The sequence below is a fragment of the Camponotus vicinus genome, unplaced genomic scaffold (assembly GCF_025532165.1).
Source record: "Camponotus vicinus isolate PSW18456_S1 unplaced genomic scaffold, iyCamVici1.0 SCAF_10, whole genome shotgun sequence".
NCBI classification, from domain to species: domain Eukaryota; kingdom Metazoa; phylum Arthropoda; class Insecta; order Hymenoptera; family Formicidae; genus Camponotus; species Camponotus vicinus.
In genome coordinates, this window is record NW_028141946.1 from 934682 (window position 1) to 951714 (window position 17033).

The 17033-nt window shown below is 38.8% G+C and overlaps 1 protein-coding gene across 2 annotated transcripts; it reads left to right on the plus strand.

Annotated features, from left to right (window-relative positions):
• Positions 1-93: 93 nt before the first annotated feature.
• Positions 94-13331, plus strand: LOC145961073 (uncharacterized). Of its 2 annotated transcripts, none has more exons than XM_083080909.1 (2): positions 94-4059; positions 9355-13331. In XM_083080909.1, the coding sequence occupies exons 1-2, from the start codon at positions 3015-3017 to the stop codon at positions 9810-9812; spliced, it is 1503 nt and encodes a 500-aa protein (XP_082937035.1). In that variant the 5' UTR covers positions 94-3014; the 3' UTR covers positions 9813-13331. The 2 variants fall into 2 exon arrangements, with proteins under 2 accessions (XP_082937035.1, XP_082937034.1); XM_083080908.1 differs by having other exon boundaries at positions 97-4059; positions 9316-13331.
• The last annotated feature ends 3702 nt before the right edge of the window (positions 13332-17033 follow it).

Here is a 17033-nt window from a genome sequence, read left to right on the forward strand (position 1 = left end):
AATTTTTAATTTAAAATAGTAGTATATACATATATTTCTTCATGCTTATTATAATGTACTTATGTATTGAACTTTTATTAATATAATAATTATATAAATAATTAATAAGATTGTAATTTTTTTTAATCTTTATAAAATTTAATTATTAAAATTTCTCTTAATTTTACATTAGAACGGAATTTTTTGAAAAATTAGGGATTTTTGCATTTTTGATTATTAATATCGGTTAATAATTAATGATCATTAAAACATGATTTTCTCGAGTAACGCGATTCGGTGGCACACGACACTGATGGACGGACAGATGGAAAGCGTGTGTGTTACCGGAGTTGTTGTCAGACCGTTTTACTTTACTGCCCATAAAAGTACCGAGATTTAGACTGCAATACTGTGCCATGACGTATTGCTCGCGCGCTGCGTGTACATGCACATATACACACTATTAAAGATGAGTCCGGCTACTAGCAAGCGTGATCCATGGGAGCATTTCACCAGCCACGTGACATTTCGTAGGAACGAGAGAGAACTTTGAAACGTGCATTTCTAATCAGTTTGACAAATTGTATGTCATCGTGTGAATAAGTGTAAAAAAATATTGAATCTAATAGAATAAATGATTAAAATAAAAGTAGGCACGCGTCTCTTTTAGAGCTGAAATAAGAATCTTTCAATTAATGTATAATAAATATGAGGGAAAGATTACTTTTCAAAATTTAGTTGTTTAAAAATTAATTAATAAATTGAAATATAGAGGTGTAATTTTTGATAAATATATATCCGCATATATAACAAAATATAATTGTGAATAAATTATAAAGATACTATCAAAAGAATCAGATGGACATTTTTATTTTTTATTTTTCGTTACTATTAATCAGAAAAATAATGCAAAAGATATTTAATTAAATTGGATTATATTACAATTTAAAGATAAATAAAAATTACGTAATTTAAAAAAAATTTATTTTAAAGGGGAAAAAAATTTAATTCCCGACATCATAAGATTCATTGAAATAAAAAACATCTTTCTCTGTCTCTTTCTCTCCGTAGAATTATCTACACATTTAGTTGAAAACAATCGTTATCGATCTGTCATTTACTCGCGATTCACGATCGTTTCGTTTTTCCCTCCCCGTCGATTGCGAATCGATCGCATTCGGCAATATTTGTGGAAAGCCAGAGAAAAGTCAGCCTCTCCCGTAAGATAGTTGGGAAGCATGTTTGCGCTCGCTAGCTCGCGAGAAGCGGCCAGAGGAGAAGGAAGGAAAAGCAGATTAGAGCGCGCACGGAGCACGTGGGGAAGGGGAAGGGGAAGGGGCAGGGGAGGGAGCGGTGGAAAGCGGCGCGAAGCGGCCGCGCGAGGAGAGTGGGAGACAACGAGTTCGTCCGGACCTCGCGCATCAAACGATCCGAGAGATCGCGCTCGCGTCGCTTTTGGCCCGTTCGACTCCAAGCCGCGGGCAGAGCTCTCAGTTGACGCTCAGTTCGGCTCAGCGAGGCCAGCGAGAAGAAAGGGGGTTATTCCATATGTGTGAGCGTATCGTGCGTGTGTGTATCGACGCACGATCCTCCGGATCCGGAGGCGTTGCTACCTGCTGAAGATCCTTGAGCCTTATTAAACTTGTTACGCGAGGGGTGGTTCTACCTGACTGACCGCAACCCGAAGACGACACGTACGCGGGAGAGATAAAAGGATCCCGGTCCGATCAGAGATACGCTCTCTCTCCTTAGACTCTCTCTCGTTCGCTCTCGGCTCCAGATGCTCGTTATCCGCGTCGTTGCAGTTGTGAGAGTTTCGTGATTGGATAGATAATATACAGACGTATGCCGATCGCGAGCAGGCGGGACGTTTGATGAACCGCGCTCGCGGAATCCTCTCGCGATGAAGACGACGACCTTCCTAGGTGACAGAGACGGAACGACGTGTCGCTCGTGTACGATCGGTCGCGGGACGATCGTAACGCATACGATCGCGCAGTGAGTCGATAGATCGACGATTGCCAAGTGTCTGGTGCTGATTTTTTTTCCTCAAGAGTCGCGCGCGCTAGTTCTGATCAATCATCTTGGCTCTAACACGCGACTCTGATAAGGAGCGCGCTCCAAACTCTCGCGACCTGAACCTGATGCCTTCCTTCTAATAATCGCGCTGTGTCATTCTGTTTTTCTCTCCATGCTCGTCACTCGTCGTCATCGTTGGATCGGACAACGTCATCCGCGCTAACCGATCTGCATCGCACGTGGCTCGCTCGCCGTCCCATCGATCAATCGATCATCGTTTGTCGTCGACGTCGTCCTGGTGGTCGGCCCGATCGTCGTTGCCGCGCGTGGATCCTTTGTCGGCGGATTTGCCACGCACCCGATCGCGCTCCCGTCTATCCTTGGCGCTGCCTCTTGGCTTCTCCGTCCCGCGTTTACCCCTCCACCTGTCTGCTGCGGCGCTACAAACCCTCTCCCCCGCCGTCAACCCCTCGTCGAGGACTACGCGCACGATTTTCCCTATCCCCACCCGCCACCGTCCGCTCCTCGCGCCTCCGCTACCTTCCTGCGTGTGCACGCGCTTTCTTTATTTACTCCGTGAATTCACGGACCAACACGCCGGTCACGATGAGCGCTCCGTTTCTCGCCGCGCGGTGAACATCCTCGGCGTTGACCATCGAACCTGCCTCGCGATCCACGCCGTGCTCCGGGGTGTTTGGGAATCCATCGAAACCATCGATCGACATCACGATGACCACGCGACGACCCTCGGGTGAACGTCGATCGGCCTGAACCTGTGCACCGCGCGAATTGGAATCGCCGTGATTGTCAACGGGAGCACCGTCGTCTCTACGCCGAGCTACGCCGATCTACGCCGATCTACATCGGCATAAATATCGTTGTACCACCGGCAATAAATCGTCATCATCTGCACCATCGCCGATCACGTGGCTTGCTCAACGGCGACGCTGTACGATAATGTTCACGCCGCGCCGCTATGTGGCTCCGGCGTGGGCCACCCTGGCTCCGTCACCCCGATGGGAACAGCAACCGGAGCGGGGAATTCCACCGGGGTGACCTGGTGGGCCATGATGAACGGTTCCCTCTACGAGGACAGCCCGCCGCCAGTTCCACCGACAGCCTCGACCCTCGTATCGATTCAACACCAGACGAGCACGACACCGGGCGCTCATCAGCAAGCGACAACGCCAACGTCACCCGGGGCACCGGCATCATCGGCAACGACAGCGCCACCCGCGCCTACAGCGAGCGCCAGTTCAACCTCGCCGAGCGCTTCCTCGGTAGCGAGCAACAGCGCGGCCGGACCGCTTCACATACCCGCCAAGAGATTAACGGCGACCCCGGGGGGCGCCGGGTCCACCTACGGTGAGGTTGCCTGCGTAGAGTCCACGGGCGCTCCGGGAGGCGCGGGGGCGGCGGGCGTCATACGGCACTCGCACTCGTCTTCGGCGGGCTCTCAGGGCGGCTGGAGTTACAGCCCGCACCATCCCCAGGACTCCCACTATTCGTCCACGACGGGCGGCGGCGAATCCCTGAACCATCATCAGGCCTACGGGGGGAACAATCCCCCCACGTATTACAATCTGGCGGCCGATCCCACCTCGAGTTCCGGTTCCTCCAGGGACAACCGGAAGGTCGGGGCCACCCTTAGCTTCTGGTCGCCCGCCACTGCCGGCTCGGCCGGCACCGCCGGCTCTACCTCGGATTACAAGTCCTACAACTCGGCCGGCGCGGCAACCACGACGTCGTCCACCGGCGGTGGTGGGTCCACCCCCGGCGCCGCCGATCCGGCCGTCTCCTCCTGCCATCAGAGCTTCTCCCAGAGCTGGTGCAATTACGCGCCTTACACGGCGGCGAGGCATCACGTGGACACGGCCGGACATCATCATCCGCACTCGCAGGCAGGGGTACCCTATCTGGCGCCGTCCGCGGCGGACGACCGCGGTAGGGTCGCCGCCGCTATGGTCGCCGCGGAAGGTGCCTTTCCTCACGATGGATACGGCGGTCTGAGAAACTATGGAGCGCCCGAGCCCGTTACCTCGAGCCCCTACCCTCCTCCAGGTAAGCATCTACTCTCTCGTACTCGCTGTATCCTTCTTCTTCTCGTCCTCTTCTCTTCCACGCGACAAGGTCTCGGAGAGATTCGAATCTTTATTCAGCTTTACGCGCCGTCGAGTTGAAACGTAACATGGTATAACTCGTTGAATAATAACATTTATTTCGTCGCGTAAAATTATCATCGATGATGTATTTTTATTCGTATCATTGAATTGTTAATAAAGAATAGAGGAGACGTCGATTCGTTGGAAATGTATATTTTGCCGCTCGTAATTAATGCAAAACCATGATCTACGCTCTTCTATACAACGAGGAGGTCGTAAACCTCGACTAGTTTTCCGCGTTCAAGTATCATAAATCGATATAATGTTCGTCGGCCGCCAGATCCTGAGAGATCATTCGAAATTAATGAACCTGCGAGATATGAAATTTATAATTAATTTGTCATCTCGACTCGTATAGCGACAGATTGAACGACGAAGACATTTCGAAAAAAACCATGTATCACGCGTGACAAAGAGACCGCCGTTAATTTATATATTAACTTGGCGCGATACTTAGTATTATTATGACCTTTCGAGTACTCGTCGACGATCCTGACGAGCTTATTCGGACCCGCAGTTATCGTTCATTCACATCGTTCCCTTTCGCGCTCCTCTTCCTCTCTCCCTCTGTCCTTTTCTCGGGACCCTGCAACCCATGAAACGTCGCATGAGCAACAACGAACGACGGCGGCCGGGGTTTATTGGCGGCCGTAACTCGTAAACTCTGGCGCGCGCCTCCGATCAGCTGATCCGTTCCATGACCCGTGCAGGCGTTCGGTCTTTCCGGCTAACGGCTGTTCGCGCGCTTGTATTGTCGCCTACTATCTTCCCATTATTTCACTTTTGTGCGGCAACTTTTTTCCTCGCACAAACGAACGTTTCCTTAAGGAAAGTGATATCTAAAAAATGCCGCTACTCGATATTACATGTATTGCATTCTTCATTAAAAAATATTCGTAATTGTGTCAGATGCTAAAAGATGTTCTTATTAAAAAAAACTATAAGTATGATACGTATAAACTGTTACATATATATAACTGTACAACTCGACACATTTTTTTTAATGAAGCATTAACGTTGTTACTATTTTATTATCTCTCGAGAAAATGCAAGGAATTTTCATAGCATTAATTTATGTATTTCTTGCCGTATGACCCGGATATAAAACGCACGTGTAACAGCAGAGATTGTAAATTACATTCACACGGCGTAATTATATCACGACGGAGAATTGTAATATGACCTCTCTCTGTACACGTGGAAATATTTGAATTTCATAGCAGGCGGTACAAACGGCTATTTTCCATCGATCGACGTTGGCTCGCCTCGTCCTTCTGAAAACTCGCCTTGGTATCGCTGCTGCACGACGCTCGTCGTCGCGATTATCGTTACTTTGTTGCTCGTGCGACCGCCATTGACGGCGCTAACCGATAACCGAGATAACGCTCGCGTGATCAGCCAGCGGAGTCTTTAATCGTGCGCGCACGAGGATACGAGTGTGTGCGCAAGCGTGTCGCCTATACGTATACGTGAAATAGCGAAATGCGAGCGCGCACTGCGTGTAGTTTAAGCGTAACCCAATAGATGGCGGCTCCATTATCTTTACCCGTTCGCTCGGCACCAGAGAGTGCGCCGCCTGCACCGTATCGCGCCGTATCGTGCCATCCCATATTAGTCCGGGTAATCTCCCGAGAGGCCGGATTACAATGTCTTCCAGGTGTCCCCGCGCACGCAACCTGAGATATCGTCCTCGCTTGAGATATTATCTCCGCGCGCACACGACGGAAACGCACCGGGCGTTTATCGCTCCGTATTTAATCTCGCGGATCGGTATCCAGGCTCAATTAGGCCCGCGAGGCCTACCGGTCATCGTTATGCGAGCTTATATCACGGGACGAAGTAAAGTATGGCTTTATCAAGTCGCCGGTCTTTCTCGAAAATCAAATATTTCATCTGTTTTATGGAAATAAGAAAGTTTAATTGGATATGGTTTGAGAAATATTATATTTTTATTAGAAAAAAGATATTTTCTATCTCCTCATCCTCTCTCTTTGCGCGACATTTATTTGATGCTGAATTAAATGTTAGGGATAGTTTAGGAATTTTAATTTCAATAAATTGAATAAGTCGTACAATTAATTAAAATCATTTTTATATTATTGCTCGATATATTGTTTAATATAATAATAAAAAAAATTTATTTTATTTTTTTTAATTTGTGTGCATTTTATCTTATATAAAGTAACATCGGTAAATGGGTAGATAAAAGATGTTCGAATTATTCCCAATCGATATTTCACTCATTACTCGACAACCCCGGTTACGAACCCTTCGACTATTTCTATCGGAGGCTTGAATGTCATTCAAGAAAACTGCAAATTCTGATCGATCTCCCGACATCTCTTTCAATCTGCATATATTACATTATCTTTATTATTTTTTTATTGCAAGAGATTATAAGATATTTGTTTATTATACGTAAACATTGAATTTTTTTAAATTATATGTATATTACACGTGCTCTCTCTATTTGCGTTACTGTCAACATTTTTTGAGAATCCTGATCTTTGTTAAATAATTCGTATATATTTATACGTTTAGTGTCGCAGTCAATTTTTGCCCCTCGAATAATCGTGTTTAGGCAACGAGGGAATATATCAAACGAAAAAGGAAAATAGAGAGAAGCTCCAGGACGAGACGGAGAAAAATTCAATAATTGAATTGGATCAAAACTCGAGGAGCGAAATTTTTCGGGCAACCGTGTACTTACTTGATGAAGAAATATTAATTAATTTGCATATTAAATAAGAAGCTTATATATGTGTCTTTATTTTAAGCTAGAGAAGGGGAGTCCTTTTTGAAATTGGGAGAAAAATAACGATAATTTTAACGATAAACGTAGGAGATTTTGTGCCAACTAGAATATATGTATAAAAATACCTGCGTGACATCTGAGATATACTTAATGTTGCGCGGATGGCGCCCATCGCAAGCACATGTTCCGACGGATCAGACATAATACTACATCCGGTAGCGATGCGTTTGTTCTTAGGTCTCTTAGATAGGCTAAAAATAGACGATTCGATCCCTTTGGATAATTTGCGAATACTTTTGCGCGAGTCAAAGTTTCTTTCACCATTATTGATTCTAGAAAAAAATTAATAATTTACATATGTGATATTTTGCTGCGCGAATCAATCTGAAAAAAATTGATAGAACGCATTACATGTACATGTATAACGCGTGAGGTGTCAGCTATAATTTTTTACGATTTGATAGAACGTGCAAGCGACAAGGCAGGACGATATTCATCGGGGTGGGAAGGGGGGAGGGACATTTATTCGCGCCAAGATAAGAAAATACTCGACATTTTCGTGCGATGTATAAAATACAGCGATCGATCAACATTATTCGCCCGTCTCTTCTTCCCTGCGAGTGCACTTGGAAAAAAAAAATATTGAAAATATCGCGGGACACCCCGCTGGATAGAGCAATTTCGTTGCGCATTCGCGCGCACCAAGAAGGCGGCTTATCCAGTCCGCGGCTGGGTTAAAGATAGACCGCGGGATGAGTCGCGGGCTTTCGTAATCGCTCCGTTCCACTGGCGCGCGGGTATGCACCTTGCACCATCTCCCGTTGTATATTCCGCTTTAACAAATGTATTCGCGTCGCTCCACATTCTCCGTCTGTAACGGGGCATAGAGTATGCCCTGTTAAAAACCACCGACGAGAACGGACCTAACAACGGTTCGCGCGCGCCGGCTTCATGTTTTTCGTGCGGTTAGTAGAACCGGTCCAATTATATCATACCACTATGTGCCGGGGAACGGCTGCGGCAACCCTCGTGTGCATGTGTATATGCACGCGTATGCACGCACATATACGTATACGAGACTAACGTTGCGCGCACACACGCGTAGCCAAAGTGCACGCTTTGACACTCGGAGAGCTGGTCCAGGCACGGATTCAGTCGACAGTGTGCCCCGATGTGAGAAAAAAATTGAATCAAACAAAATGTCGCATTTTTCAAGTTCCATTTCTTAATTTAGACAAATAATATTTCAATGTCGAATATTATATCGCGAACAGCACATTTTTAATAATTTAAAAAAGAAAATTTTATCAAATATAAATGTACAGAAATATATGTAGAATTTTTTTTATTAAATATATTGGTAGAGATATAACGAATTTTTCTTTAAAAATTCTATGCTTGTTTATTTTGATTATAAAAATATATGTAATATATTAATCATTGACTATAAACAAGAGAATTTTTATTTAATATTAGCAGAAATTTTTATGTGAAGAGATAAATATGTTAGACTAATATTATACCTTAATATAAAAAGAAATTAATAATGTATAAATGAATGAATATTTTTTTACTGCAGTTTGGTGGATAAAAAAGTCGATACATTAATTGACCTTATCGATAAATTTTGTTTATGGAAAATTATCTTCGATAATTTGCCATAGTAATTAAAGAAGCTAATTGAAATATGCTGCATTCCTCTATCATAATTAGCGGCGATCCAAAGATTTTTAATATAATTATATGACGGATGCAATTAAATGCTGGATGTTCGTTTTATTTTCCCCTCTCGAGGTTTATGAATTTTGTGAAATCGATGGTGCGAGTCCTTATCCCTTTATCGTTTTAATAATATTTCCGATTCGATCTGTTCGCATATACGAGGTGACAATTTTCCGCGATAGATAGAAACGCAATTTGCCTTTTTATTAACTTGTACAATTCCTACAACAGAATTATTTGTAGTGGACGATTATGAAATGTTTATTGATAAAAAAGGAGTAACGGTATCAGTTACGCGCCGATACACCGATTAACGAACCGATATATATCCGCGCTCATTTCTGCCAGTCGACCCGTAGTAATGACTGGCGGTAATGAGAAAAAGGAATCGCTTACCTCATTGAAAATCCTTAGATGTGCCGGCGAGCAAATGAAAAACTAACGTACAAACACTAATAAACTTATTAATATCCGTGTATTTTGGGTTCATGCATCGGGAACTTGCCTTTTGAATTACTCGAATTATAATAAATTTTTTAAGACAGAAGCAGAGTGAGAGATTGGATGTAACACATTTGTCTTATTGAATCGATAAAATTTGTTTTCGAGCGGAGTATTAGCCGAATATTACTAGCTAGCAGCTAGGTACTTTATCATCGGCAAACTAATTGTGTTAAGTGATGTGGGGTTCCTCCCCATCTTCCTTGTTTCCCGCAGGTTCGCTTGCGGGTGTAGGCGTCGGGGTTGGCGTAGCCGGGATGGGCGTCGGATGCGGCAGCTCCAATCCCCTGGAGTGGACGGGCCAGGTGACGGTGCGGAAGAAACGCAAACCTTACTCGAAATTCCAAACTCTCGAGCTGGAGAAGGAGTTCCTCTTCAACGCTTACGTATCGAAGCAGAAGCGGTGGGAGCTCGCGCGAAATCTGAACCTGACGGAGCGTCAAGTGAAGATCTGGTTTCAAAATCGCCGGATGAAGAACAAGAAGAACAGCCAGCGGCAGACCCAGCAGCAGAATAACAACAACAACAACAACAGCAGCAGCGCCAACAACGCGAACCACCACGCGGCGACCGGCAGTCACCACCATCCGAACACCGCGCACGCACCACCCTCGAGTCACCACGTGGTCGCGCAGGCGCATCACGCGAACGGCTCCACGAAGCATCATCAGTGACCCGTGGCCTTCTCTGGGGTCGTCTTCGGGCACCATCATCACAGCCACACCTCGTCCAGCAGCGGTGGCAGCCACGGGGGCAGCCATAGCAGCCTGGTAGCAGGTCACAGCAGCCATAGCCTCCACGCGCCGCAGCCGCAGACGCCGTTGCCGCCGATTCACGTGTCGTCGTCGGGCAACGTGACGCCTGCCACGGCCGTAGTCCATCCACACACACACGCGCACGCACACACCGGCGGCCACCATCATCAGCTGGCGCACGTGGCCCAACAGTATCCCGCGCTCCTACATCAGACGCCTCACGGCTTGGCCGCCTGAATGCACCGGACGCTCCAGAGAAAGACGCCTCGGGAACGTCGCCGAGGCGATCCTGCGAAACTGTCGATCGATATCCATGTCCACGGGAACGACGAAAAATCCTCATGGACTCTGTCGAGCAGCCGTTCAAAGACTGCCTCCACTAAGGAAAGATAAAGCTCGCGCGTAGTATATTATATATTATTAATTATTAATTATTATTATTAATTATATTATTATTATTATTAATATTATTATTATTATTATTCAACAAGCGAAGATCTTTCGCTATTGTATAGAAAAGGCGCCGCTATTTCAAGCGGCCCGAAGACTCTTTTCGAGTGTCGGTGTCGGATGCCGCTATTTTACGAGTAATACGCGTCATCGGGCGACACCAAGCAATCTGTCCAATTCGTAATTCGGTAGTATTTTCTCCAGTTATATATACATATATACATAAAGTAAAGAGGTAATTAATGTCACTTAGTGTACCCCTACTCCTCCCACCGCGCCCCCCCCACAAACTCTCCAAAGTCCCCTCTCTTCCCCCGCTCCGCATCGTGTATTTACCTCGTCTTGCATTGTCCGGATCGAATATTGGAACGCGTATCGTTGCAGTTACGTCCGGGATCGATTCAAACATCATTGATTTTGCAGTTAGGGCTGGATGGTCCATCGAGAATCGCAGATTATAAATGGATGGGTCGCTTTTAGGGGTAAGTGGACTCACTGATCTCGCGTAAGTGCATGTGCATTGTTCTTTAACTTAAGTTTTCACTTCGACATGGATTACGATCGCGTTAAATGCCTACAAATCTTCTTTTGTATCGAGTATAAAACTAATATTAAAAAGCTAATATTAAAGCAAAATTTCCATGATATGTGTCATTTGCGCTTTTATGTTTATCTGATTTATTATGTCATTTTCTTAAATATAATAAAAATTTTATTGGCAATTCAAATTTTTATTGACAGATTCAAATATCGTGATACAAATAATTGCTCTTAATAGATAATAGTTTTCTAATATTCGATTCAAACATTTTGTATAAATAAATTCTACATTTAATCTAAGCAAATTTACAGTGTAGTTTACGTTTATCGGGATGCATATATAATTTGTAATTTCTCGACCATGAAGAGGAAGGTTATACAATAGTTTGAGGATGAAATGTCTTCTTCCTTCGTTATTTAATTTTATTTTGTCTACCGTGACGAAATGTAATAAGTTTCGAAATCAGTGTAGAACACGAGCGTATCCCAAAAGTTAGATAATTACGTCCACAATGTCGTAATAATCACCTGATTCACAATAATTGCAAATTAGTATCTACAATTCTTATTCGAGAAAAACAACTTGCGTTAAAAATATACCTAGTAGTTGGACTCTCTAGTGAGTGATCGTGATTGTATCGTTCTAGGCTGAGTTTGGGATCTTCATAAAAACTATGATATTATGCAGGGTCAAGATCGCATGTACGCTCAGTATTTTTATGCCCGCGCGGGCAAAAGTCTTGCCGTGAAAAGAATTAAAGGTTGTGGTACTTAACGCTTTGAATAACTTTACAATTTGCTGATAATAGCATAATTGTATTATTTTTATTGGCAATAATATATATCGATGAAACATAGGACACTTTTGACTTGTGTTGCTAGAAAATCGATCTGGAAAGTTTTCTCAATAAAATTACGCTTTCAAACAATGTTTTTAATTATACTATCGGATATTCTAAATATTTGTCGATAAAAACTAGACGTTGCACTTACTCTAAATCAACATTTGCAGTTATTATATAATATTAATTATTATTAATTATTATTTTATATATATAATATATATTACGTTATTAATATTATATAAAAATCTGCAAAGTTAATCAGTCTTTTTATTTATCGTATTCTACATTTTATAAATTTGAAAAGTAACAAGGAACCTATATAAAAAAAATGTTATAAATAAAAAATATATGCATGTAAATACGCACATAATGCGTGTATATACATGTATAATTCTTTAACTTGATTTAAATTTAATATATGTATGTGTTTACATATGTATATATTTGTAGCGTCTAGTAAATGTCGCGAGTATTGATCTCTGGAAATCCAATGAATGTATCAGCCGACGGATGTCTTCCGGTCGTTTTACTTTTCTTTCGTTTAAAATCCGTGCTCATATCTTTCACGATGAGAACAGAAAGAAATGAGAATAAAATCGATCTCGTACGAACGAAGTCCTAAGCGCGGCCGGAATACAATTTTAAACAAAACATCAGCGAGTAAGTAGATAATTTAATCAGATGTTTAATGAAAAAAAAATTATCCCTGTGGATCTCTATTCTCTAAGGTGCAACATTATCTAAATTACCAAGGGTTATTAAGTCTATGTGAATGGCTACAATATATTATATACGCGTATTTTGTGTATGTATATGTTATGTTACATGCGGATGAATGTGTATGTGTGTGTATAAGATGTATTTGCACACGTGTACGTGTACGTGTGTTTCTCTGCAAGCAAGTGCATCTGTTTTGTATGAATGTGTGTTGTATGAATGTGTTATACGGCTGTGGGTATGAATGTTATAAAATGAAAAATGGGCACGCGTTTTGCACTCTGAGAAAATTGATAGAAAGAAAGAGAGAGAGAGAGAGAGAGCGAAATCGAGAAAAGAGAGAAAGAGGAAGAAAGATGAAAAGGTCGAGGAGGAGCGAGGAAGAGAGAAAGAAAAACAGAGTAACCGTGAGTCGGAAATTCTCGGACGGTCGAGATAGCCGCGAACGATGAAAATAAATAAACGTATAGCTGAACTCGAGAAGAAGCGCGTCAACAGAATGCGAAGATGAAACGAAGATGATAGAGAGTGAGTTTGAACTCGTGAGAGACTGAGTTCCGGACAACTGTATAGTTCTGCCACGGTATTGTAACAGTTATAATTATGTAACGACGATAATATAATACAATATAAATAATAACAAAATAAATAATTTCTCAAGCGAAATGATTAAAAATGGGGAATTTCGACTGGACGGTAGTGGTCGTGTTGCGTTCACCCTACCGTCCGTGCTTTGCTGCAAGTTGATTGTAATTAGTTATTAAATATACCACTGATGATGTTTATTATGTCTATTAAAATTCTTAAGATTATTATTATTATATTATATTATTATTATTATTATCATTATTGTGAGCGTCACGTTAATATTATGTTATTGTTTTTATTGTGTGTTGTTTTGTATGTACCTTATCAGCCTATAATAATATCACTACAATAATCCATACACACACGCACATATACACACAAACACAATAGAGGGAAAAGAAAGTATATAGACATTTATCATCTTTATCTACTTTAAATATTAATATGATTTTCTGATTTATAAAAATTTACGGTGCCTGATATAACAAAAATTTCTAATTTGTTAAGTTACAAACGGAAATTTTATGTTGGCAAAGAATTTATAAGATTGTACTAATTTTCAATTAGTAATCTGAAATTTAAAATATGAGCAAATTAAAACTAAAATTATGTTATACGATTGTGTTGGAAAAAGGAAAATGGGATGCTCGAGAGCACCTTTTATTTTAAAGAAATTTGTTTATATATATATAGAGAAATGTTTTTTAAATATTTTGGTGACTCAATTGCTAAAATATTTTTCTGTTATTTTTATATAGCGACGATAAAGCTCTATATATGCAATAAATTATTTTTGGTGATTGAGAAAAATGTAAAGATTACAATTGTATTTCATTTATGTTGTTCAACTTTTTATGCAGTAAAAACTGTTCCATCATCGATTTACTGCTTCATGTCATATTGTATATTATCATGCGCTGTATCTTGTAAATTATATGCGTGAATATTGTTTAATGTTCCGTTTAAAAATCTTCATCTTTTATCGTACATGACTTTAACATATAACGCAATATTACAAATAAATCATCATGTTTTTTTTTATAAAAATTGAGTTTATTCGACCCATTATGCACATAAAAATAATGAAGAAAAATATTTTTGCAATCTCTTTACAATGCATTTTAACAAACATGTATACTTATCGAATTATAATGTAAATTTTCTTTCATTTATAAACTAAAATTTTATATATGTTTAAAATTATGGTTTATTTTCAAATCTTAAAGTTATGAAAATTATAATATAGTTTATTTAAAAATATTTTCAACACATTGCAAAATTTTTAATTTAATCTTGTATGATATTATGATACACTGTCAGCATGCGAAATATTCACATTTATTTAATTTGTTTATGAAACGTATTAACAAACATTATAATATTTTTCTACATTTGTCTTTTTTTCTTTATAAAATGCGAGAATTATCAATTTTTGCGAGAATTATCAACTTTTTATTTTATAAATTTTTGTGGATAAATGCATTACAGTTACAAATAATAGTACAATTTTTTTAGTAGTGTGTAGTAAAAATTAAAAAATATATCGATATTATATAATATTGTTAAAAATATCGATTACTTGATATTAGATAATTATTTTTTAAATATACGCATACATGGTGTAACATAAATAGAATTTTTCAAAGAATACATCGCACATATATTATTAACTGTCCAATCTGTCGAAACCATGTAATGCTATTTAATCCATAAAAATTTTTAATTTATGTAAACTTGAACATATATATATCATTTTTATTAAAGAGAACTTGACATATAATTAATACGTTAAAAAATATTTAAATTATAGCTTTATTAATATTTTTTATCATATGAACTAAAAAAAAATATAAAATGCAGTAAGTGCAAATTGTTTTTGTTACCTTTAAACATGTTTTTTTAATGTATGCATTTTATTCAAATTTTTCCATTCCTACATTTATCCATTCTCATTTTAATTGTATTTGTACAATACTAAGTATATGTGTCCGTAGAAATTATATATGCTACTTGTAAATAAAACCACAAGATTATTCCTGTATCGAAGTGCAATAATAAAATATGTTATAATAGTGCCAAAGTATAATTGCAAAGAAAAAAATACAAAGTTCCTTCCGTACAAAATGAGAGAGTAATTCATCAAAATTTCTTTATTTTTAAAAAAATGTGTTTCGCATAAAGTAAATGTTCCTGTTATACAAGTCATTACACAGAAAATTTTAATAATTTATTAATAATTTATTAATTTAAATAACTTGATTGTGTGAGAAAAAAACATTTCGTATCATAAAACTTGAAAACTGTTTGAATTTATATTTTGATTGCATTTTATACTTTCAATTTATCAATTCTGTGCATATTCGTACAGCATAAAATAATAATTTAATAAAACAGGATGTATTTTAGATATTTGTGTTTGAAACAATTTTTGCATGTAATTAGAAAGTAATCGTATGACAGAGGTATGCAAAATTTTCAAAGCAGCATTCAGTTTATATCGAGTGTATACAAATGCATGCTGTTGCTACAAAGCATAATACTTTGTCATTTTGTCTTATAATGCAAAATTATAATATGTCACTAATATATAATAATGCATTATTCAAAATGTTTTATATAATTAGTTAGAAAACTGGATAGTTAAATTAATTATTACACAAGATTATGTACATTTAAATTATTACATAAATAGATATATTTAAACTGTGACAGATAAAATATAGCATATATATAGTTTTCATCTGTTGTTGCAATATCACAGGATTTCGTAAGATTTATCGAAGAAGACTGGGGTGAAAATTCTGTCGGTGAGTACTAATATATAAAAAAGTCTTACGATTATAGTTTTTTTTTCTTTGTACATCAATGAATTCTTCTATGCAAAGAAAACTTAATATCAAATTATATGTATATTATTTCTAAATCAATATATTATGCTTAATTTATTTTCTATTTGATTAATTACATTACTAAAATTAATTGTTTTGAAATTCACTGCAATTACATATATCCAGTACGTATTTAAAAAGGCTTAAGAACATTTATAAAATACATAGCATGCTGCAGTTAACGAAGTAAGATAGAAGGATTGAGTAAATATTGTGTCGTCTACTCAGGATGTTTGACTTTCCAATGATCAAAAAAATTAGGTTCCAACTAAGTCACTCGATGTGTTTTCCGGCCATAAAGAACGGCTGAACCCTTGAAAATTCCGCCCCCGATACAAAAAAAAATTAGAAACTTCTGTCGCAACTTTCTAATCCGGTCGTAGCTTTATTCGCATCTCCAGTTTTGCGTGACACTGCAACGAGTAATGATGTTACGTTCGAGAATATAATGTTATAATTTAATTGAAGTTTTATACACAATCAATAATTAATGTGGTCACATTGATATATAACAGTGTGGTGTAGTTATACATTTAACATGTGTGCAATAATATATATGAATATACAAGTGTATATATTTTTCATGAGGAGCCTAATAGTTAAATCTCATAAAAATGAAATCTAAAACACAAAAAATAATTAAAGATAATTAAGTATGTTTTTTGATGAATTTATTAATGATAAAGTTATATTTTTCTACTTTTTGAACCACTGTTGCCTCGAGTGCTAATCATATTCGTCTTATAAAAGAAGTGAATTCTTAAATGAATATCATTACGCGTAAATATGCATAAATATACAAATACTTGTTTGAATAATTTTAAGCAGTGATATCCAGGTAGATGCTAAGCGATCATTATCTTATATTTGAATAATTGACTTATAAAATCAAAATATTAAATGAGAAGAATTATCAATCGTCTAATCAGTTTGAAAATACATAAAACCTGAGTTAGAAAATATTAAAAATTATAATCAAATCTGATATTTGCTTAATTTATACATTACATATTGATTGAAAATAAGATTAAAACATGTTTAAAAAATACTGAAAAAAATACAAAATATCAGATTTATACATATACATTGATGCAGGATTGATATTTTACAAA

Excerpts from the sequence above, each read along its gene's own strand:
- LOC145961073 (XM_083080908.1), top strand. The coding sequence starts at position 3,015 with ATGGGAACAGCAACCGGAGCGGGGAATTCCACCGGGGTGACCTGGTGG. Across the intron at positions 4,060-9,315 it reads GAGCCCCTACCCTCCTCCAG|TGATGTGGGGTTCCTCCCCA; the intron begins GTAAGCATCTAC and ends AATTGTGTTAAG.